The following is a 22,690-nucleotide window of genomic DNA, read 5'->3' as shown; positions in this document are numbered from 1 at the left end:
ACATAGAAACAACAATAATTAAAAACAATTAAACACTGATAGAATTAAAACTATATACCTATACAAAGGTAAAGGGACCCCTGACCATTAGGTCCAGTCGCGGACGACTCTGATCGGCAAGCCCTAGGCTCTGTGGTTTAACCCACAGCTATATACAACCTATTAAATATACCTGTTCAAGGACCAAAAAAGGCACCAGGATATGTAGAGTAAAGCTGGTGAGGGATGTGTCTTGGGGAGCCAGATGGAGAGGGATGTCCCTAGGCCTAATGCCTGCTATAAATCTCTGCTATAAATTGATCATTGGCCTAGAATGAGGAATTCCACCAGCATTCTTTGGAAAGGCCAAAGAGGGAGACTTACCTCTGAAAAGACAGAAAGATTCACGCAAGAGATTTACTTACTGGTGACACCGCCCTACTCCAGCAGTAGAAACCAGCCTCACACCGACCGCTTGGGGCTGTCTGTCCAGGAGCACTGCAGTAAAAACCTGCTCTACATGGGCTGCAGTCTTGCAGGCCTGCCAACCCCTTCCTGTTGCCATAGGTGCCCGCCGGACAAGGCTCAGGCTGGGATTGGCCACTGACACAGAAAGACCCCTAGAAAACAAAGCCACCATCTTGGACTATGCAGAACTGGCAAAACTGACATACAAGCTACAGGACAAGGATAGCTGTGACTTTAAAGATGAATGGGAACCCTTTACAAAGTATTTGAAGACAATACTTTGAAGACAAAGCGGACTGGACTCCTTGGCTGGTTTTGAATAAACATTCACAAACTTTTTATTGATAATAATCAGTTAAATAGTTTGAGGATCTATACAACTGTGTAACTTGTAGAAAACAGCATTTTTAGAGAAATCAAAGACTGGAACTGAGGGAAGTTGGGGGTGGGGTGGATGGGTTCTGTGGGGAGAGGGAGGGGAGGGAGGAAAATGGGGGGGGGGAAATAAGGATAATATGTTTCTGGATAATATGTTTTGTTTTAATTTTGAATAAAAAGTTATTAAAAAAAAGAAAGAAAGAAAACAAAGCCACCATCTTATGGCCATTGGTCCCAAGATGCTGCATAGCCTCTATACTAATGGTGACCTCATTCTCCAAGTCTCAATCCCTTCTGCAGCCAAAAATAAGGGGAGATACCAGAAGGACTGAGACAACCCCATAAGAAGAGGAGGGGGAGGAGGAGGAGGAGGAGGAGGAGGAGGAGGAGGAGGAGGAGGTTAAGAAAAATCCTGTAATCGTGGAAAAATCTCCAGAATGACTTCATGAGGACAGAGCATACGCAATGGGGCATGGGATGCTGGCTGACTGTTGGACGAGAAGGGGGAAAACAGAGGAACTGGAGTGGTGGTGGGGAATAGAATGGAGTATCTGGGGAGAGGGCATGGCTGGCTAGCTGGAACCCTGTGCAACATTCTGGTGCAGGTAATTCCCCCACCACCACCACCACCATTCCACTCTTCCCCAGCAACTTACCAATGGGCACACTTTGGGTTGGGTCACAGCAACAGAGTCACAGTAGAATCCAGCTGGGCACGGTTTGCATACATCTCCTCCCCCCACAGTGGAATTATCCCAGTAGGAGCCTGGCAGGCATGGGAAAGAGAAGGGGAACCCAGTTCCTAGAGGACAGGCGTATCCAGGGGGACAAGTCCCAGTCTAAGAAAGGAAACGCATACGGAGAGTCACACACAAGTGGGCTGTTAATTGGGTGAAGTTCTCATGGTAAGGATGAGAGAATCCAGCCTGACAACACAATTAGTGAGGCAATTATACAATCAGGAAATAGAAGGGGGGCGTGTTGCATAAGAATTCAAGGAGAACTGGGAGGGTGCATGCTTAATGAGAAGACAGGGCATGAGTACTCACGGGCTGGTATATTCCTTGGGATTCTCGTCCTCCCCTGTAGCAGTACTTGCCCTTGGGGCACTTTAAGCACTGGTCAGCTCTGCCCAGTCCCCTCTGGCCACTGTAAGTCCCATTAGGGCACGGCCTGGCAGGTGGGTGCTGGAGGCAACAAAAGGAATGAAGCTGATTCTTGAAGAAAACAACAGCCATAACACATTTGATTCAGTACTTTAGAGTGTTCAGGCTCAATAAGCTCAATTCTAATTGTGCAGCTTCCTCTTCCACAACAGCTGTCCTATTAACATAGCAAAGGTAAGAAAAGTGTATAATTATGAGAGGTGCCTGGGCTGAATAATGCGGCAAATCAGGGTTATTTGGAGGTCTTTTCTCCTCCCAAGTTGACGTATGAGGTCAATCATCCCCACAGGGATCAGTGTCCCTGTGAAGCCATAGAGTGCCTTGTTGCTGTTTTTCTGTACCTTCTTCTCCTTCTTCTTTTTGTATAGAATAGCTGTGCATTTTTATATCACTCTTTATTTCTCCATGGGCTGTGCAAGAAGTGAGGCTGTCCAAAACATTGCCTGCTTGTTTGTTTAGCATAGCAGTGGAGGATTGTGTGTGTGTATATATACATACATATATATATGCGCGCGCGCGCGCACACACACACACACACATATATATATATATATATATATATATATATATATATATAGTTGAAGGTTGAATTTAAGTGTTGTTCTTGTTTTAAAAAAAACACCCTACATTATTCTGATTTAACAAAAAGGACGCCACAGCTCTTCAGAGTCCTACAGGCAGTGTTCTAGACAGTGTTCTGTTGTACAATTTATATCAGAGGCCTATGGCTTATTGAGGCTCTCAGACAAGGCTTACAAATCCTATTGCAATGCATCAGAAATTAGGGTCAGTGTGAAACTGCATATACGTATATATCTCCAAGAGATCATAGAGGAAAGCAAATTTATTTTTATTTCCATCTATTTGTCTACAAACTGATAATCTTAATCCACTCTGGAGGGGCTCCCATACCTGTAAATTTCATCCACTTGGGCCAAAAAGTGAAACAGTTATAGCAATTTCTTGATTTCTCTATCATAGTGAACCTGGAGACACAGAGCACCTCAAGAGCCAAACTATACCTTGAACGGGAGATTGCACAGAATGACTCAGAAAGAAACCGGAATTTTTAAAAAGTGGAAACCTTCCTGGGTGCCCTAACACATGCAGGCATCAGGTTGGCAACTCCTGCTCTAGACCCGTAGGCATTAAGCTCTCTGTAGTAATTTCATTCCATGGGATCCCAGCATAGAGGATCATAGGAAAAGTGGGCAACAGTAAGTAATGATGATCAAAACAAAGTACTTACAACATCACCCCATGGGCAATAGTAACCTCTTGGGCAGGCATGGCCACTAGCATTTGGAGCAGCTGTCAATCCTTCAGGGCAAAGCAGACCTGCTGGGCAGACCATCGTAAGGAGCATAACCTCCCTGCTGGTGTTGATGTGTGCACAGTAATGCCCAATGAGGCAGGGTGAGCAAGAGGTGGATCCAGGGTCCTGCGCAACAGGAGGAGGGGATTATCATTGTAGCATCATTTTAAGCTCAGAGCTGGACTAATGTTGACCTACCTTTCAGGGTTGTTGGAAGGATTCCCTGGGTATGTACAATGAATCCAAAGGAGAGACAAAGGTACTTTGACAATAGGATAGTCTGTTGAAATGTGACCCAGTTCACTCACCAAGGATGGCATCAGATAGGGCCAGTGCCAGCAATCAAATTCACATTCTGTGGTGTTAAACCCAGAAGTGCTATAAGGGCAGGAATTTAGGGTTGATGTCAAGGCCCTATTAAGCAGAATGAGCAGGAGGATCAAGGATGAGAGCCCACTTCATCAGATGTGTTCAGTGAAGCAGACTTTGGTCCACAAAAACTTATGCCACAATAAATGTGTGACTCTTTAAGGTGCCACAAAACTCTTCATCGTTTTGGCTGTGGCAGACCAGCAAGGCTGCTCCCTGCAGTGAGAAACAAGGCCTTTGGCCTTTGGGCACCCGTTCGGAATTGGTGGGGAATCATGTCCCCCACCCTACCTTGCTGAGTGCTTTTGCACTCAGGTCAGGCTTGTGGGCTTTCCATAGTCATCTAGCTGACCACTGTAAGATCTGGATGCTGCCCTAGATGGGCCTTTGACCTGATTCAGCAGAGCTCTTCTGATATTCCGATATGGAATGCGGTGCAAATGACAACTGGAACCATTGCCCTAAGTTAAGTCTCCTAGCAGCTCCTGCAAAACGAAGCAGGGAGAAGTTGCAAATGAGCAGATCAATGTTTCTTCCTGAATCTCCCTTGCTTGGATTTCAGGGCTGTTATTTCTGCTTCCTCTATAGCCTCTGCAGTATGCTCCCTTAAGCCTGCCTCCAATCGCTTGTTGACCTGCCTCTCTGTTTTAAAGCAGGTCTAGCCTTGTTTTTGCCCTAGAAATAATCCCTGCGAGTCTTACTTACTCAACTTACAGCCCAGGTAAAAAGACAAAACAGGTGAGACAATCTATGCCTGTCTATCACAGGGCTCTAACTCATCATTCATTCCATATCTCTGATCGCAAAAATGGTTCTTCTAAAATGATAAATTGCCCACATTCTGAAGCTGCAGAAAAGTAGCCTGGATGGGAACAATACATGCATATAACAGAGAGCGAAAGTGTTTTGTTTTTGTTCTCCATCAGTATGGAAATGTTTCTCATCACAATTTAGCCACAGCGTTTGCCATTTGCTTGTTAGAAGACCCATGCTGCTCATCTCCAATTTTGTGGCTTTAACATTCCTTTTCTTTTCTTTTCTTTCCTCTTTTTTTTAAATCTTTGATGGCAAAATGAACGTTCAATTGAATTGTAATTTCTACCCTCCCCAGGAGCCAACCAGGAATAGTAAAATATGCTTCCTTCTTTTCTGGAGTTTTAACCTTCCTGACAACGAGGAGGAGAAAATAGTCCAAATGACACATTTCTTCAAAATGGCAAGTGGCCAGCTGGGTGACCAGACCCTATTAAAAATCACAGCAATTTCTATGTCTACTGTAATGTATCTTTAAAAAAACACCTCAACCCTCCTATGATTTGCATTAATGATTATGGATGGGTTACTAGAACTGTAGAGCTAGTTCTATGCTGTGGGTGGGACTGCTTGCTAAAACACAGCCTTCAAGACCATTGCCTCCCCAGTTGCAAAAATGGACCCAGAGATGGTCGCTTTTCATCTGTTACCATGAAACAATCTAAACAAAGGCCACCTGGTATAGCCTGGCTGCAGTTAGTCAACTGTAAAAATTGATCATCATTTTAATGCAAATTTATCCTAATATTATTGTATGCAATTTTATTTAATATACGTAATTTTGCAAAGCAATTTCCCTTAATATAATTCATTTGTGTATCTTATTTTTACCAGTACATGCATTTTTATGCAAACTTTTACCCTAGCATATGCGTTTTTCTACCCATTCCTCAGCAAGAGAAAATGCATTGCAAAATTCAGAGAATTTCAACTCTTGAAGGATGGTTGTGTTTCAGTTTGCCTATTGTTTCGGGAAGTGCCGTTTAGGTAGGTTCGAACTGAACCAAATTTCTCCTCCACCCCTATAAAGTCATTCCCACTGCCTAAGAAATCTGACATTACTTACTGAAAATTGGCCAGCTCCACATGCATACGGAGTTATGGTGCCCAATTCAGGGCAGTGATACCCTCCAGGGCAGGGTATGCAGTCACTAGTTGATTTTGCTCCTTGTTCTGAATGGTAAGTCCCCCTACATAAGGAAGCAGGAGAAGACAGAAGACAGTTACCATTAAGATCAGCCGGGGAAGGGGAGATTCATCAGTGCTGCCATCTGGTGGTGAAAAGGGACCCTCTGCTTTGTGGTCTGGGCTTCCTGCTCTCCCTTTTCCACTGCCCTCAAGTGGGGTTGCCTCATTTCATTTCTTAGCACCACAATCAGATCTGGAATTACTGTCCTTTTAAAAATGGTTCACAGGAGGGCATAGGGCACGAAAATGCTTCTGGGTTTAATAAGTTTGTAATATAAAGTGACTGATTAAAACTAGGTGTCTTTTTATTTATTTATTTTTTAAAAGACATAGATGGACAGTTTTAGCACTAGGAAGCTCCTATGTCACTGACTCATTATTGTAGCTTATCTAGCATTATGATTAATCTATTGTGATTCATGTTACAATATCAAAGTGTTTCCCAGTATGGGTCATATCCAATGGTAGTCATGTTCAGAGCAGACCCACTGAAATTCTTGAACACAACTAACTTGGATCTTTTAATTCCAATGGGTCTACTCTGAGTAGCAAGTAATTGGCTTTGTTCTTCTTCCTTTACTTACGGTGGGCAGAGCACTGGTTTGGCAGTTCCTTCTGGGCAGTAAGCTCCTCTGGGGCAGGCGACACAGTCATCCATCTTACCATTCCCAAGCCTGGTGCTGAAGGTCCCTTCTGGGCAAGGGAACTGAGTGCTTGTCTGAGTACCTTTCCCAAAGAGAAAGAGGGAACAGGGCAAAGCAAATGTAAAAGAAAGCTATCTTGAATGAAGTAAAAAGTTAGTTCATTGGCAGAAACAGATTATTGTCATCAGTGATATTTCTAGCCTGCTTTTCTCCCATGGAACTCAATGGGGTTCCTGGTGATCTCTCATCTAGGCACTGATCAGACACAGGCCTACTTTGCAAGGTTGTTGCATCATGTGTTCTCAGACCATGCTCATGAATCAAGCTTTGTTTGCTAAGATAGTCAGTCCAAGTGGGACCTGCAACAAAATGTTACAGTATAGGCTGCTCCTGTTCAGGGTTCCAGCCAGCTAGCCAGCCAGCCAGACCTTTCCCTTTCTCAGGATACTATATTCCACCACCCTATTTTCCTCTCCAAGAGACACAGAGACACTGTAGTCCCTGAGAATGCTGAATCATCATTGGGCTGTTTTGATTCCCCACCGCCTCCCCCCAAACACTCTCCCATTGTCTTTTTCCTCCCAAAGCGCTTTGAAGCATTTCAGACTGTGCCATCCCTTCAACCCTTGTGTACAGAAGGTGACATTTTGACAACATAAAGCATCAGAACTTGGAGACGTGCTAAATTTGCTATTAGCTGGTGGGATAACTGAGAGATACATCCTCAAAGGAGAAGAGTCATGACTCAAGCAAAGTAGGAAACCCCAGGCTCAAATCTCCTAATTGATCAGTCTTGGGGAGGGGAACTATGAAAGCCCCAATCCCAGCTGAGATCCTAGGGGAGCAGCTAACCCTTAGACAAGGCAACTCTGGGATAGACGCAACTCTGGGATAGATGCATATTCTCATACCAGGAGAGGAAAGGGCTATTGATGATTACAAGTCATGATGGCTATGCTTTGCCTTCATGGTCAGAAGCAGTAATGCTTCTTTAAACGAGTTGCTTGAAAATGCCGGGTATGTGTGCTCTTGTGCTTGGGTCCTGGTTGAGGGTTTCCCATAGGCATCTGGTTGGCCACTGCGAGAACAGGATACTGGAATGAAATGGGCCATTGGCCCCATCCAGCAGGGCTGTTCTTACATTCTTATCAAGAGCATTCCTAAATTTGAGGCTGCCCAAAACTGCAGCATGCCATATTGGCCCTGTGTCTTACTCATTTCCAGTTATGGCTGTTCTTGAGAGCCAAGACATTCAGCTAGGCACAACATAGGTCTGGCACAGCAAGGCAGCTCTTGTGTGTCCTTATGGGTGAGTTAACTAAAGCTTTGGCAGCAAGCTAGAACAGTGGAAGGCATTTGGAATTGCAAAGACTCATGTCGTATCCCCAGTTTTCATATCCATGTGTATCTGGAATGCCGGGTGGGTGAAAAGATAGGCTCAACCCTCTTGGGTGTGTGTCTTGATGCTTCTCTTGGACCCATGCCCTCTTATTTATTTTTTTCAAAAAAAAATTCATTTAATAACACAACTAAACAACACAAACAGGAAAACAAACAATAGAAACAGATTCTTGCCTTATCCTTATTTTTTCTAAACATTATTAGGTGGGCTTCCCCAAGTCCCCCCTATCTGATTTTCATTTTACCTCATCTTTAGCAGTTTACATATATCATAATTTCTAACCAATTTTTTATCACACTTACTTTAACCATAAAAATCTTCACAATTTATCACTTGCAAATAATACTATTTTAAAATGCACTATCTTCTACTTCTAACCCTACAGCCTAAATCCACTTCCAAAGCTATTCTAAGAGGACCCTCTTAGGGGCCCTGATCCTGCCAAGCCCCACATTGGTCCTAATTTACTGGCAAACACAAATTCTCCACAAAAAAGGCACTGGGAAAACATCAGTCATGACCAAGGGTATGAAAAACAGATAGCAACCTGGTCAATTTCTCCTTACCTTCTGGGCAGAAGTGACCAGCACTGCAGCTTCCAGAGGGTCCATGAGCCCCTGCCATGCAGAACCATCCTGCTGGGCATGAAACACACTCGTCTTCGGCAGCTAACCCAGTCTTGTTGCTCCATGTGCCAGGGGCACATTTGTACTGGGTTGGGTGCTTGGTTCCTGGTGGACAATAGTGACCAGCTGGGCAGGGGACAGGGGGCTTCTGCTTCCCTCCTGAGCCTGCAGAAAGACAGATGGGCCATCAGCAGTGAAGCTCAGCCTAACACATGTAATCAAGGTCAGCTGCCCTGGTCAGAAGGGCAGAACTGCAGCTAAAGCCTGAGTGGGGAGCTGATATGGGAGAAAGGAATAGCTAGCTCTTGAAACAAGTCAGGGATGGGAAGCATCTTCAGCCTGAGGGCTGCATTCCTTTCTTGGAACCATTCTCAGGGCCACACACCAGTGGGGGGGCAATGAATGTAGAATGATCAATGAATATAAATTTTGCCTTTCTAAAGTAGGCTAGTTCCTATGCACACTCCCCTCTCTATCCTCCATCCAGGATAGCTCCATTGGTTGCAGCATGGTGCTGATAACACCAAGGTTGCAGGTTTGATCCCTGTATGGGACAACTGCATATTCCTGCGTTGCAGGAAATTGGACTAGATGATGCTCAGGGTTGCTTCACAGGATTCTATGAAAGCAAGTGGCATTATCAGCATTGAAGGAGGCATTTTAGCCAGGAAAATCACTCAGGGAGGATAGCACACAGCCTAAGGATGGAGGGGATGGTTGGGGAGGCAGTGTGGCTAGGGAGAGTCCCAAGGACCAGGTAAAGGCTTACAGGGCCCGTATTTGACTCCAGGTCATGAGATTCTTCACCCCTGAAACCAGACCCAAGAGCAATAATCATCTTTGCAGTTCCCCCAAATGGAGCTGCTACCCACAATTCTTTGGTAGAGAATAAGGAAGTCATGACAGCTGCAAAGAGAAGCGTACAGAATATCTGGCAAGTAGGCAGAAAAAAGAGCCGACCTCATCTCTTCCTCATGTCACTAGTCCCTGGCAATGTTATGTCCCACTAGCTAAGAGCCGCTTCTCAAATGGCAGGTCTGATGCTCAGCTTATCCAAGTACAGAATGGCATACCTCTCGTGCATACAAATCGCTCTGGACAGGTTTCACACTGGGATTTATCAAAGAGGTCAGAGCGGTTGCTGAATGTTCCTGGCGGACAAGCGTTGCTGGGAGCATGAGGGCTAGAGGAACCAACCGGGCAGATGTATCTGACGACATAAAATATACTCGAGTCATAATCAGATAGAAAGAAGAGGGAGGACTCAAAGCTCCCAGACTACTGTGTTTTGTCACTAGGAAACAGCTTCTCAGCTGCCATGGCCTCTGCTCTTGTTGTGTGGAATAATGGGGTTGCCATAGTCACCACTGTGTGACATCACTAGCGAGGAGTGACACACCTCTCATTCCCTGCCTGCCCTTACCCGTTTGTGACCAAATAAATATATTTATTGCATCACTGTACCACTGTAGTACTCACCACTGAAGTCCTCTGAGCAGTATAATAATAATAATAATGATAATTTATTATTTATACCCCGCCCATCTGGCTGGGCCTCCCCAGCCACTCTGGGCGGCTTCCATAGAAACCAAAAATACAGTAAAATATCACACGTTAAAAACTTCCCTGAACAGGGCTGCCTTAAGATGTCTTCTGAATGTCAGGTAGTTGTTTATTGCTTTGACATCTGCTGGAAGGGCGTTCCACAGGGCGGGCACCACTACCGAGAAGGCCCTCTGCCTGGTTCCCTGTAGCTTTGCTTCTCGTAATGAGGGAACCGCCAGAAGGCCCTCGGTGCTGGACCTCAGCGTCCGGGCAGAATGATGGGGGTGGAGATGCTCCTTCAGGTATACTGGACCGAGGCCGTTTAGGGCGTTAAAGGTCAGCACCAACACTTTGAATTGTGCTCGGAAACGTACTGGGAGCCAATGTAGGTCTTTCAAGACCGGTGTTATATGGTCTCGGCGGCCGCCCCCAGTCACCAGTCTAGCTGCCGCATTCTGGATTAGTTGTAGTTTCCGAGTCACCTTCAAAGGTAGCCCCACGTAGAGTGCATTGCAGTAGTCCAAGCGGGAGATAACCAGAGCATGCACCACTCTGGCGAGACAGTCCGCAGGCAGATAGGGTCTCAGCCTACGTACCAGATGGAGCTGGTAAACAGCTGCCCTGGACACAGATTTGACCTGTGCCTCCATGGACAGCTGTGAGTCCAAAATGACTCCCAGGCTGCGCACCTGGTCCTTCAGGGGCACAGTTACCCCATTCAGGACCAGGGAATCCTCCACACCTGCCCGCCTCCTGTCCCCCAAAAACAGTACTTCTGTCTTGTCAGGATTCAACCTCAATCTGTTAGCCGCCATCCATCCTCCAACTGCCTCCAGACACTCACACAGGACCTTCACCGCCCTCACTGGTTCTGATTTAAAAGAGAGGTAGAGCTGGGTATCATCCGCATACTGATGAACACCCAGCCCAAACCTCCTGATGATCTCTCCCAGCGGCTGCATGTAAATGTTGAAAAGCATGGGGGAGAGGACAGAACCCTGAGGCACCCCACAAATGAGAGCCCAGGGGTCTGAACACTCATCCCCCACCACCACTTTCTGAACACGGCCCAGGAGGAAGGAGTGGAACCACTGTATGACAGTGCCCCCAGCTCCCAGCCCCTCAAGACGGTCCAGAAGGATGTTATGGTCGATGGTATCAAACGCCGCTGAGAGATCCAGCAGAACTAGGAAACAGCTCTCACCTTTGTCCCTAATTATTATTATTATTATTAACCACAATCCAACCTTGTAAAAATGGGCTTTTTTCAGCTAGAACTCACCAGAACTCAGTTCTGGCACCTCTCAGGTGGGCATCATCGCCATTATAAAAGAACAAGGGAGGTGTTCATGGTATGCTCTGGCACCTCTTTTTCTAGAAAAACAGCACTGCGTATGACCAATGGTCAGAGGCAATGCTTTTTTTCTCATAAAAAAATGTTTAGGGGTACTCTCATTTTGACTCAAGAAAATTACCATTTTATAGTTCAAATTGGGAAAAATAAATACAGTAAATGGACAAAAGTACAAAGATTCACAAAATGTTTAGGGGTATGCGTACCCCTGCGTACCCCCAGAAAAAAAGCACTGGACAAAGGTAATGGGGAGAGGTGTCTGAAACATCTGGAGGGCTTCAGATTGTGAAAGGCTGACCTGGGACACTTTCTCTAAGCAGGGATGGACAATGTTATAGCCTGGTCAATGGTCAGGTATGGTGGATGTTGGAGTGCACCTAGCAGTACTTGCTAGGGTAAATTCAAGGACACTTATTCCTCTGTACATAAGCTGCAAATATGAGACTGCTGATATGAATAAAGGCCATAAGAAAGTAGCCACTTTCCCCTTTTCATTATAGTACTTTCACTAGCATAGAAGCCTATGAGATCCTTTGGAAGGAGAGGCACCATAGCATGCCAACTGTGCATACCATTTTAAAGGCTCCTGCTTTCAAGCGTATTTATTGCCGCAGCATATATACTGGCAACATGACTCTGACTGCTACTGCTATGCATCTGCTTCACTGCCGGAGTGCTCCCAAAGACAGCACCCAGCTGTGAAGATACGGCTTGAACTCAATGGGAAGAAAGATCTGCCATTCATGAACGGTGAAAATCATGATGATGCTTCTCTTTCAACAAGGAGGAAACTGCTGCAGAGGACCAAATGAATAATGATAGGCCATCCCTGATTATAAACAGTGGCACAGCTCAAGTTCCGGCAAAGGAAGTGAATTCTGTGCCTTCCAAAAGGCTGATCACAAGTCTGAAACTAAGGGTCAGCCCTTGGTTGAGAATCTTCATGCTTCAGCATCAAAGCCAAGGCCATTCCTACAGAGCTCAAATAAAATTCAAAAACAGTTTCTTGCAGATCCTTTTCACAAGAAGCTGTATGCCACTAAAAAGGAGAGTTACTGTCCATTCAGTGTGCGAGGAAAGCTGATGTTGCATCATTCTTGGGGAGAAAGAGACACATCTGCCTAAAGGCAATAAAAAATCTAAAGCCATCTGTGCTTTTGGGCTTCAATATGTTCGGACTTAAACACGTGAGGCACAGTTTGAGCTTAAAATGTGAATTGGAAGGTGTGTTAAACATTTCTTAACATAACATAACATAACATAACACATAACATAACATAACATGATATAACATGACATGACATAACATGACATAACATATATCGGTCTCAGGGTCTTTGTGCCTGCTGTAGACAATACGCTAAGGTATAGTGGTTGGATTAGGACCAGGGAGACCACAATCGTTGGTAACCAACAATTGAGGAGTGGCAGGTGAAAATGATGGACTATGCAGAGCTAGCCAAACTGACTGTAAGGATCCGGAACCAAAGTGACCAGAAATTCCAGAGAGATTGGAGTAAATTTATTGTATATTTAAGGGATCATTGCAAAAAGATGAAGACACTAGCAGGACTGATCTAAACCCTGTAACACATTATAAAAATAGTATCTGACCATGGATAAATGGAAGGATGTGGCATGTATTGAAGGACAGAAACTGACAGTAGAAATGCGTACGCAATTTATTAAGAAATTGGAAACCAGCTGAAGGGAGGGAGGGAAGTCATGAGCTCGGCGGAGCAAACGTTTTAGAATGGTTATTATAATGTTGTAATATTTTATGTTTTTAAATGAAAATAATAAAAATTATATTATAAAAAGGAGCAGGGAGACCAGGGTTCGAACCCCCACTGTTTAGGTGGTCTTGGGCCAGTTACTATCTTTCAGCCTAACCCACTTCACAGGGTTTGCTGTGGGGATAAAATAGCAGTGGCGGCAAAGCATGTACATCATCTTAAGCTCCTAGAAAGAAAAGTGGGGCGTAAATGTAAACATAATTAAGAATTTTAAAAATAAAGTGTTCCAAGGCTTGGGGACCAGGATAGCTAAAATATTATCTCACCCCTTGCATGCTCAACCGGCTGCTGCTGCACTCTGCAGAAGAGGGTCTCCTGCAGATACCAACTTATGACAAGGTTTGTTCCATACAGTGTAAGAATTGGGTCTTTAGTGTAGTGATACACGCCCTTTGGAATTCCTTCCTGTTAAACATCAGACAGGAGCTGTCTCCAATGTCTTTTTGGTACCTGTTGAAGTTTTTTCCCTTTTCAACAGACAAATGGGGATATCTTTCTCCTAGTCTGTATTGGATCTGAATTTTTTACATCTGAAATGGTATTGTTATTATTACTATTATTATTAAAATTTATGTACAGCCCTTCATCCAAAGATCACAGGGTGGTTGACAATCGTTTTGAGGTATGGGAAGTGATTCACAAAGAGAATCAAATATAGAAGCAAACCCTGGTCAAGCGGGCTTCCCTGAAAGTAAGGAATATAAAAGAGGGGAGCACAGCAATACTTACCCAGCCATGCACTCAGAGTCTGGCTCAGCCAAGCCAGCTTGGGTGCATGCTCTCCCTGCAGGGCAAGGCCTGCAGTCTGCAGATTCATCTTGCCCCTGGAGCGGATTGTGGGTCCCCGAAGGGCATGGGCTTGGAAAATTTGCTCCATTTGGGCAGAAATATCCTGCAGGGCACTTCAGGCACTGTTTGACTCCTGGGTGGGAAACAAAAGAAAAAGGCGGTGTCGCTGCAATGAAGACAGCACCTACTGTTCTGCTGTCTCCCAAGGAGACCTAGTTTTGGGGAGGATGCTGTGAATCCTGCCAACAATTCCTAGCCCTGCAGTAAAACGGCTTTCACTTTGTTAAACGTCTTCAAGCTTGCAAAGCAGTAGGGTGCATTTTCAAGACAGCGGGGTAGATAACTGACTGCTCGGTGGTCTTTAACTGCTGGATGGGCACACACAGTGCCTGAATCAAAAGGTTGCAGCTTATGGATGCTGTGAAATGTCCCTACGTCCTCTCTCCTCTCTCTGTAATTCAAGCAGTTGTTCATCTGTACAATCAGGGGAGTGAAGGGATGGATTCTACACACCCCTTCATGGATCAATTCGAGGTAGTTACTCTAAAGGCAGAACTATATGTGTGCATGTTAGCTGATCAGGCTTAACTAATGCGAGGTATAAAGCTGTGATCTTGGGTATTTGGTGAAACAACCACACAATCAAAACATCTCTTTAAGTACACACACACACACACACACACACACACACACACTGAGGTTACTTTGTAGTACATTCTGCGGTTCTGCATCAGAATGCCATAAGAGCAGAAGGCAGCAAGTCCAGAACTTCTGGTTTCCCTTTCAAATTAAAAAGTTTTTAGTTTTTGTCCTGCAAAAAAAATAGCCATTAAGGTTTGCGGTAGGGAATGCCTGCTGCAATCTCAAAAGTGCATGCTGTCAAGAGCTCTGGGCAGGGCTTCTCTCTCTCTCTCTCTCTCTCTCTCTCTCTCTCTCTCTCTCTCTCTCTCTCTCTCCACCTTCAATGCCATTGTTTGCTTCTCCCCAAAACAACAAGAAGCCAGATAGCCAGATACAATTATGCAAGCTAATTTTGTTTGCTTTGCACAATTTGTATAGATTCAGCTTTCCTTGGCACAGAACTTGGATTATCCAGAGTCAGTATTATGATGTTCACCTAATAATCAGGGGTGATGGGAATTGTCATTCAGCAAAGACTGGGCATTTGGTGCTAGTTAGAAACTCCTGTACAACAACAACAACAACAACAACAACAACAACAACAACAACAACAATAATTTATTAGGGAAAAATTACAAACTGAACATCCCCCATTTTCTCCAACCTGAAGGCATAGCTCAGATATAAACAATAAAAGCAAAGTTCATACAAGCCCTGAAGTGGAGACAGACTCATACCTGCTAATATCAATATGAAGGAAAATGCTAACACAACCATATGTTACTGAATGCAGCAGGTATGCTTTGTCCTGTCTTTGTTCCTGTGCTGGATGAATGACCACTGGTTTGCCATGAAAGCCTCTCAGGTTTTTGCCCTCTAGCTGCACAAAGTTTTGCATCAATTTTGCAGAAAACTCTACGTTCCAAATTACACAATACTTTTTTTGTACATTTAAATGCTTTGCTTCTCTCCAATTGCTAGCTATCAATATCCTCACAACCATTAATAAGTAACCAATTAAATGTTTTATATAATAGGCACTGGCTTCCTCCATTGAATATACCCAAGAGTGCTATTTCAGGAAGTTGCTGTTTTTTAAACAGATTTTTCCAGTTTTGTTGTTGTTATTATTTCTATAAATATATCATCTCAGAACTAGCAACTTTGGCACAGTCCCACCACATATGCGCGAAGGAACCATGAGCTGTACATCACCTCCAGCAAGCAGGCAAATAGGACTTATCCATTTTAGCTATGCTATATAAAGCCCTTCCTTGTGCTCTTGAACAGTGATGCAGAATCAAGAATTAGGGAACCCACCCCATTCCCACCAGCAGGTGGCACGATTGGACTAGCTGAGCTTTAAATACCATCCGTCTGTGGTTTTCGCCCCCCTCATATGAAAGTGATAAAAAGCAGTCGGGAATTTTGCTCAAAGCCGATCATATGAGAATGAGAAATATTAAACTCAAAGTAAATATACCAGCCTGTGAACACTTGTGGGTATCGGCTGGCTGTTGTCTCTTTGTTAATGTAGTTAAAAGCAAGGACACCCGGGGCTGGGACTTCAGAGAGCCAGGTCTGTGCAAAAAGCCAAGCCCACATTCGTATTCAGAATGGAGAGCAATGAATGGGTTTCACAGACTAGCGATAGACTTGGCGCAAACACTCGGATACCTGCATGAATGACAAACATCCTGAATAGGTGGCGGGGTCCTTGGAACTGTGTGTTTTAAACAATGGAGCTGGTGCATGATGGGCGCAGACTGGGAGGTTGTCAAGATGAGGGGGAGGGAAAAATAAATGAGGTCTGGCTGGAACTACCCCCCCCTCCTAGCCACACATTCAGTGAATGCATTGTCATCGGGCAAGAGGAATTGCCGCCCCCTCCCATAAGTGTAAAACAACGCACCCACACAAGCAACTTTCCATTGTAAAGACTGGCAGCACTTCTAACAGAAGAACTTTGGAAGCTGCCTTATACTAAGGCAGGCTGTCAGTCCAGTTAGCTCAGTATTGCCAACACTGTCTGGCAGAAGCTCTCCAGGGTTTCAGAAGAGGAACATACTCAGCCCTAGCCAAGGGATTGAACCTGGGACATTCTGCAGGCAACGCAGATGATCTATTACTGATCCATGTCTCTTCAGAAAATAAAAGTCTGGCATGGAATAGGCTATGAATTAAGCTATTGAGGACTTGTTTACAGGCCTTTCCCAACTTGGCCTGGGAGGGTGTGGCTCTCACTGACTCCAGCTACAAAAGCTGAGGCTGCTGAACAGACTCATGGGCTAGGCTATTGTTGATGATTACTTTTGCTATGCTGTAATTAAAGAACCTTTTAATGAGGGTGAAAGAGGAGAGCACAAAATATGGTTTGAAGCTCAACATCAAAAAAACGAAGATCATGGCCACTGGTCCCATCACCTCCTGGCAAATAGAAGGGGAAGAAATGGAGGCAGTGAGAGATTTTACTTTCTTGGGCTCCATGATCACTGCAGATGGTGACAGCAGCCACGAAATTAAAAGACGCCTGCTTCTTGGGAGAAAAGAAATGACAAACCTAGACAGCATCTTAAAAAGTAGAGACATCACCTTGCCAACAAAGGTCCATATAGTTAAAGCTATGGTCTTCCCAGTAGTGATGTATGGAAGTGAGAGCTGGACCATAAAGAAGGCTGATCGCCGAAGAATTAATGCTTTTGAATTATGGTGTTGGAGGAGACTCTTGAGAGTCCCATGGACTGCAAGAAGATCAAACCTATCCATTCTGAAGGAAATCAGCCCTGAGTGCTCACTGGAAGGACAGATCCTGAAGCTGAGACCCCAATACTTTGGCCACCTCATGAGAAGAGAAGACTCCCTGGAAAAGACCCTGATGTTGGGAAAGATTGAGGGCACAAGGAGAAGGGGACGACAGAGGACGAGATGGTTGGACAGTGTTCTCGAAGCTACGAACATGAGTTTGACCAAACTGCGGGAGGCAGTGGAAGACAGGAGTGCCTGGTGTGCTCTGGTCCATGGGGTCACGAAGAGTTGGACACGACTAAACAACTAAACAACAACATGCATTCTTTTCACCTTGCACATGGTTTGAACTGTGGATAGGCGGCAAACAAATAAAATTGTGTATGTATGTTATCTACATTTCAGTCACTGTAGTTCTGGAAGAGGAAGTGGAAACCCCTCTCGGCATCCTCCTCAAACTACACCTGCCAGGATCCTGTGGGGGAAGCCTCCAGGTGCCTGCAAATGGGTTTCCAGATGTTGACGGACTACCCATCATGCTTGGCAGTTGGCCATGGTGGCTTATGCTGATGGGAGCTGGAGTTCAAGGGAATCCAAGCCATGCAAACACATCTGAGGTGTGAAGCAGGACTGGTGAGGGGTGTTTGGCCTGGGGAGTGTTCTGAGGACCAGACAGGGAATCCTGGAGATATGCATTTAAACCCTGCCCCTCAAGTCTGTTCCCTACTCCTGTTGTATCTGGAGGGCATCACCAATATCTAGGCAACACGATGACCATGTACATACACAATAGACAATATTTATAGAATTCCTTCAAACCATAATAAGTACAAAATGAAATCTTTAGTATCAAAATCTTTAAATGAAGCGAGGTACCATACTTTGTAAGATGAAAGACAAGCTGTGAAGCTTTGTGTATTCAGCAAATATAATGTCCAACACTGAACAGTGATTCCAGATATTGACTACTGTTTTGTAGAATTCTTCATCAGCATGGTGGGAGGATTTGGAATTGCTTCATAAACCCATCTTATTTCGAACGAATGTATGTAAATGAAAATATCAAATGCTGTGGAACAGTGCTTGTGTAATAATGTAGTCACTGCTCTCAGTTGGAGGGCAGCAGTTTGGGGATGGCTACCCTAGGTGGATTCATGCAAGAGGTGCCAAAAAACACCTGTTTCAAATCCTGCCAGAGAAACCTGGGAGTCTTGTCAACTGAGATAACAGCTTAGAAAATGGCCTGGGAGTGCTCTGCCAACATCTGCCCCAATGACATCATTCTTATCCATTATCATTCGGTTCCAAAATGGATAGTTTAAACACTAGAATTCCTGGACATCCAATGACGCTGAATGTTGGGAGATTCTGCAGAGAGAAAAGAAAGCCCTGCACACAGCACATAGTTTAACGATGGAACTCACTCCCATACGAGGCAGTGACAGCCACCAACTTAAGTGGCTTTAAGATTAGACAATTCATGGAGGAGAGGGCTCTTAGCCATGAAGGCTGTGATCTGCCTCCACGGTCAGATGAAGTGATGCTTCTGAATGCCAGTTGCTGGAAGCCACAGGAGGGAAGAGTGCTCCTGTGTCTGAATCCTGCTTGTGGGTTTTCCACAGGTATCTGGGTGGTGACTGTGAGAACAGGACATGGACTAGATTGGACTCCCTTTGGCCTCATCCAGCAGGCTTTTCTTGTCCAAGAGAAGGCATATGAAGCCCCCTCCTGTCAGCTAGATACAGTGGACCCTCCAGATATGAACTTAATTCATCCCGGGGGTCCGTACTTATCCCAAAAAGTCCATATCTGGAGGTGCTACTTCTGCGCGCGCACACAGTGCAATAGAGCACTTCTGTGCCCGCACATGCAGTGAAACCCAGAAGTATACACTTCAGGGTTTGCCGTGTTCGTAACTCGAAATTACATTACCCGAAGGTAACATAACCCGAGGTACCACTGTACCATTATTTTCACTGGAAAAAGAACCATATCTCATTCCACTCACTAGCGTGGTATGGGAAAGAATATATAATCAAAGACAAATGACAATTAACAAAATAAATGAAGTGTGTGCAGTTTGTGATGCACCACCATCGGATTATTTTTTTTAACTGAGTTTGCCCAATTACTCGTTAATTTGCAAAACTCGTTCGCATTGAACAAGCTTCCCCGCTCATTATAGCATGACTTCTGAAAACTCCACTGAAAGGATAATAACTGATAATCCAGACGGTAAGTGGAAAAAATAAATAACTTAAAAATAGAGAGAAGGAAAATAAATTGGGGGGGGGGGTATCTGCAAGTTGGTTTCAAAACGAAAGAAAATGCAGCAGCCAATCTGATGAGTCTGGCGTTTTTATGTTTTCAATGCCAGTGAAATAAAAATGGACAGAAGACACATCTATGTTGATGTTGTGAAATCCACAAAAGGACCTGTCCTGGATCACGACCGTCTACACTTAGATGTTACAGGAATCAAGATCAGGGATCAGCCTAATACTGCCTGACTTCAGCAGGTAGTAGCTGTCTGAGGTCTTGGGTAGAGGTCGTTGGCCTCAGGGATTTACCTTGTGACCTTACATAGGCAAAATGAATGGTGTACCACCATGCTGCAGATTGGCCACCCTCCTTTTGCGCCTGTTCTCCCTTTCTTGTTTTCCTTCCGTGCACAAAAAACCCTGCTCCTTCTGCTACTGGCACTTGGTGCAAAAAATCCTAGGTTCAGTCCCCAGCATCTCCAGGCACAGATGACAGAGAACCACATCTAAAACCCTGGAGTTATTAAAAACAACTCCTGGAATCAGCTGTGGAGAACGTGGGGCCTCTGCCCAAGGAAGGCTTGATTATAAATATTCCTGACTTTTGTGAAACTTGAGGACACTTGTTACCTTGCCAACATATATTAGAAAACGATCAAATTAGTTTCCTCCTATGTAGGCATTCTGTTCAGCTCTGTATATACTGAGATGCATAATTTTCTACATCCTGCGCTCCTTTAGTTACCAGATAATGATAATGACCATTTATACTTGCAGTCGCCAATTAACTTACACTGTTGTGCTCCCTGAGTTGAAATCCAACATGACCAGCACACACAAAGCATGTGGGATACATATTCATAAAGATGCCCTCTGCTTCAGAGGAGGCTGTTCATGTAGTCAGTTTCATTTAAAATAGGTTTATTTCACTTATAGGTGTTATCCATTAAGGCAAATGCTATGACAAAGGCCATTGGCCAAGCTATCAATCCCCTGTCCTAATGGACATCAAGTGTAAGTAAAATAAACCTGTGTTTTAATGGAATGGATTCCATCAGCTACCTAATCTCTCTGCAACAGGGTTCCCATGGGAATACGCTGCCATCACAATACGGAGAGGCATGAAAATGTTTGGAGGCAAATGGGATAGAAAGTGGTAAGTCTACCTCCCTGCTTACCTGTTTATCTTCCACTCTGCCAGCTTCTCCAGCATCCGTATTCTAAGCCCCCATCGGATAGACTCCTGAGCTCTGTTACTAGCTTGCAACAATAGACTGTGCCTGCAGATGGAGGCTTCAATGAATCTGACCCAGAAATCCTTCTGGTCCCTCTCAAGACTCACACTTCATCTCCCTGCCTACACTTCAGTGCACCAATTGCTTATGCCTGTCTGTTCAGATGATGGAGAATGTTCACAGTGACCTTGCGCTATTGAAGTATGCATTACACCAACTGAGCCAGGAAACGACTATTTCAGTTGGAAAATCTGGGGACAGAAACTCATTAGGTATGTTAAGAAGAAGCAGAACCATTCCAAACGGAAGTCACACCGGTGTGACAGTGTGCAAAGGCTGCTTTGGGTTACATCCTAAAAGTAATTCACTGCTTTGGGTTACATTAGCTACATTATAGCAGCTAATGACTTTTAGGACTTCTTAAGAGTCAAGGTTCTGTACAATAAGGGTGGCTAAACTGTAGCCTTCCCAATGTTTCTAACCTACAGCTCCCATCAGCCCCAGACAGCATGGACAAGGTGCTCACATTAGTGTTTAAAACCACAAATGACTTGGGTCTCAAATATTTAAAAAAACCCACAACTTTATCCCCACCAACCTTGCTTGGGTACTCAGATCTGTAGATGGGGCTCTCATGGTGGTCCCACCACCCTTAGAAGAGCAGGGAATGGTGGCCCAGGAGAGTGCTTTCTCTCTGGCACCCCCTAAATTTTGGAGCCCCTACCCCATAGAGGTGTTCGTGTCATCTTCGTTGCACAGCTTCTGCAGTCTGCTGAAGATCCTCCTCTTTACCTTGGCCTTCAACAGTTAAAGCATTTTGTTTTGGAGGGGACCCACCTCCTTTGCTGAATTTATACAGTTCTGTTCCATTTAGAGTGGTTTTCCTTGTTTTATAATTGCAATAGCTTTATAGGTTTTCAGTCTATTGCATATTCTATTGTAACAACCTGCCCTGGGGCTTTATGCTGAAGGACAAGTAAGAAATCTTACCAATAAATAAATAAGGAGGTTAGCACCCCTGCTGTAGAAGAACGGTCTATCCCTTCTGCTCTTAGATGTTGATGTTCCTCCTATCAAGCAAGTAATAAAGTTCTGAAATAGCAATTTTTCCTCCTTGAATCATGGGTGCAAATTGTCTTCTATAGTTCTGGCTTACTCGAAGTTCCAGTGGCTTCTCAATGAGATTTCAGTGCCTTGGGGCTATCTAGCACCTTTCATGAACCTTCAGTGACTTTCAAGGAAGTTACTACCCAAGTTAACACCTTGTTTTTTTAAAAAAAAACAAAGAAAGAAAGGAAACCAATAATTCTCAGAAGTCTCCATGTACAAATTTCTAGGAAATTTCCTTGGTGTCTAACATGCCTTGCTTTATGCCAGAGGGTAGTAAATAAGCACTATAACTGTCAGCCACTGTAGAAGAGCCTAATTAGTGGTGTGATTTAGAGCTGAAACAGCTTTCCCCATTGTGCAAAACAGAGATAATATAAGGCACGAACCTGAAAAGTATGAAGAAGAGCCATCGCTGGGCCTCGGGAAACGTTCCTTGGGCTCAAAGCTTCCTGCGGGGCATGGAGCTGTCATGAGATCATCAGCACAGAGGTGGCCTGCAAGATGAGAGAAGAATATAAGTAGAACTTGGCTGCTAGATCAAGCCCAATGGCCAAATCGAGTCCAGCACCCTGTTCTCACAGTGGCTGATGACATGCCTCTTCTGGGAAGCCTGCAGGAAGGATCTGGGTGCAACAGCGCTATCCTCACTTGGGTTCCCCAGTAGCTTAAATTCAGAGGCAACCATTGCACCTCTTGGGACCCAGCCTACAGGCCCCACTAATAGCAGGCCCTCTGATAATGACTTCAGGTGAGAGTCATCTCCCCAGTAGACCTCACAAAATGTCTAGTCACAATCAGGACACCTCATACTTGGACTTTACCACTTCAATCTGCAAGCAGGGGAGCACACATGCAGATGTTCTGCCATAGGGAAATATCTATCTAC

The 22,690-nt window shown here is 44.6% G+C and overlaps 1 protein-coding gene and 1 long non-coding RNA gene across 13 annotated transcripts in view; one reads left to right on the top strand and one right to left on the bottom strand.

The window, feature by feature from the left end:
- The window catches only part of LOC310750345 (uncharacterized protein), a 140,163-nt gene that overhangs the window by 91,039 nt on the left and 26,434 nt on the right, over positions 1–22,690 (bottom strand). For 7 of the 12 annotated variants that reach the window (XM_083588242.1, XM_083588240.1, XM_083588245.1 and 4 more), the window contains 10 exons: positions 22,191–22,298; positions 13,773–13,965; positions 9,422–9,558; positions 8,289–8,513; positions 6,261–6,402; positions 5,555–5,678; positions 3,241–3,432; positions 1,875–2,012; positions 1,482–1,664; positions 405–599 (listed from right to left, as the gene is read on the bottom strand). In XM_083588242.1, the coding sequence (XP_083444368.1) occupies positions 405–599; positions 1,482–1,664; positions 1,875–2,012; positions 3,241–3,432; positions 5,555–5,678; positions 6,261–6,402; positions 8,289–8,513; positions 9,422–9,558; positions 13,773–13,965; positions 22,191–22,298 (1,637 nt within the window). Of the gene's footprint in view, positions 1–404; positions 600–1,481; positions 1,665–1,874; positions 2,013–3,240; positions 3,433–5,554; positions 5,679–6,260; positions 6,403–8,288; positions 8,514–9,421; positions 9,559–13,772; positions 13,966–22,190; positions 22,299–22,383; positions 22,515–22,690 lie in introns of those variants that run through there. The other 5 variants (XM_083588238.1, XM_083588235.1, XM_083588236.1 and 2 more) reach the window with 5 other exon arrangements.
- LOC310750774 lies at positions 9,557–12,395 on the top strand. The gene is made up of 2 exons (XR_014542260.1): positions 9,557–9,846; positions 11,748–12,395. It is a non-coding gene; the product is annotated as an uncharacterized lncRNA (long non-coding RNA).

This window comes from Podarcis filfolensis (assembly GCF_964270895.1).
Source record: "Podarcis filfolensis genome assembly, chromosome: 15".
Taxonomy (NCBI): Eukaryota; Metazoa; Chordata; class Lepidosauria; order Squamata; family Lacertidae; genus Podarcis; species Podarcis filfolensis.
Note: the sequence above shows the minus strand (reverse complement) of the source record. Positions and strands in the feature narration are given on the sequence as shown.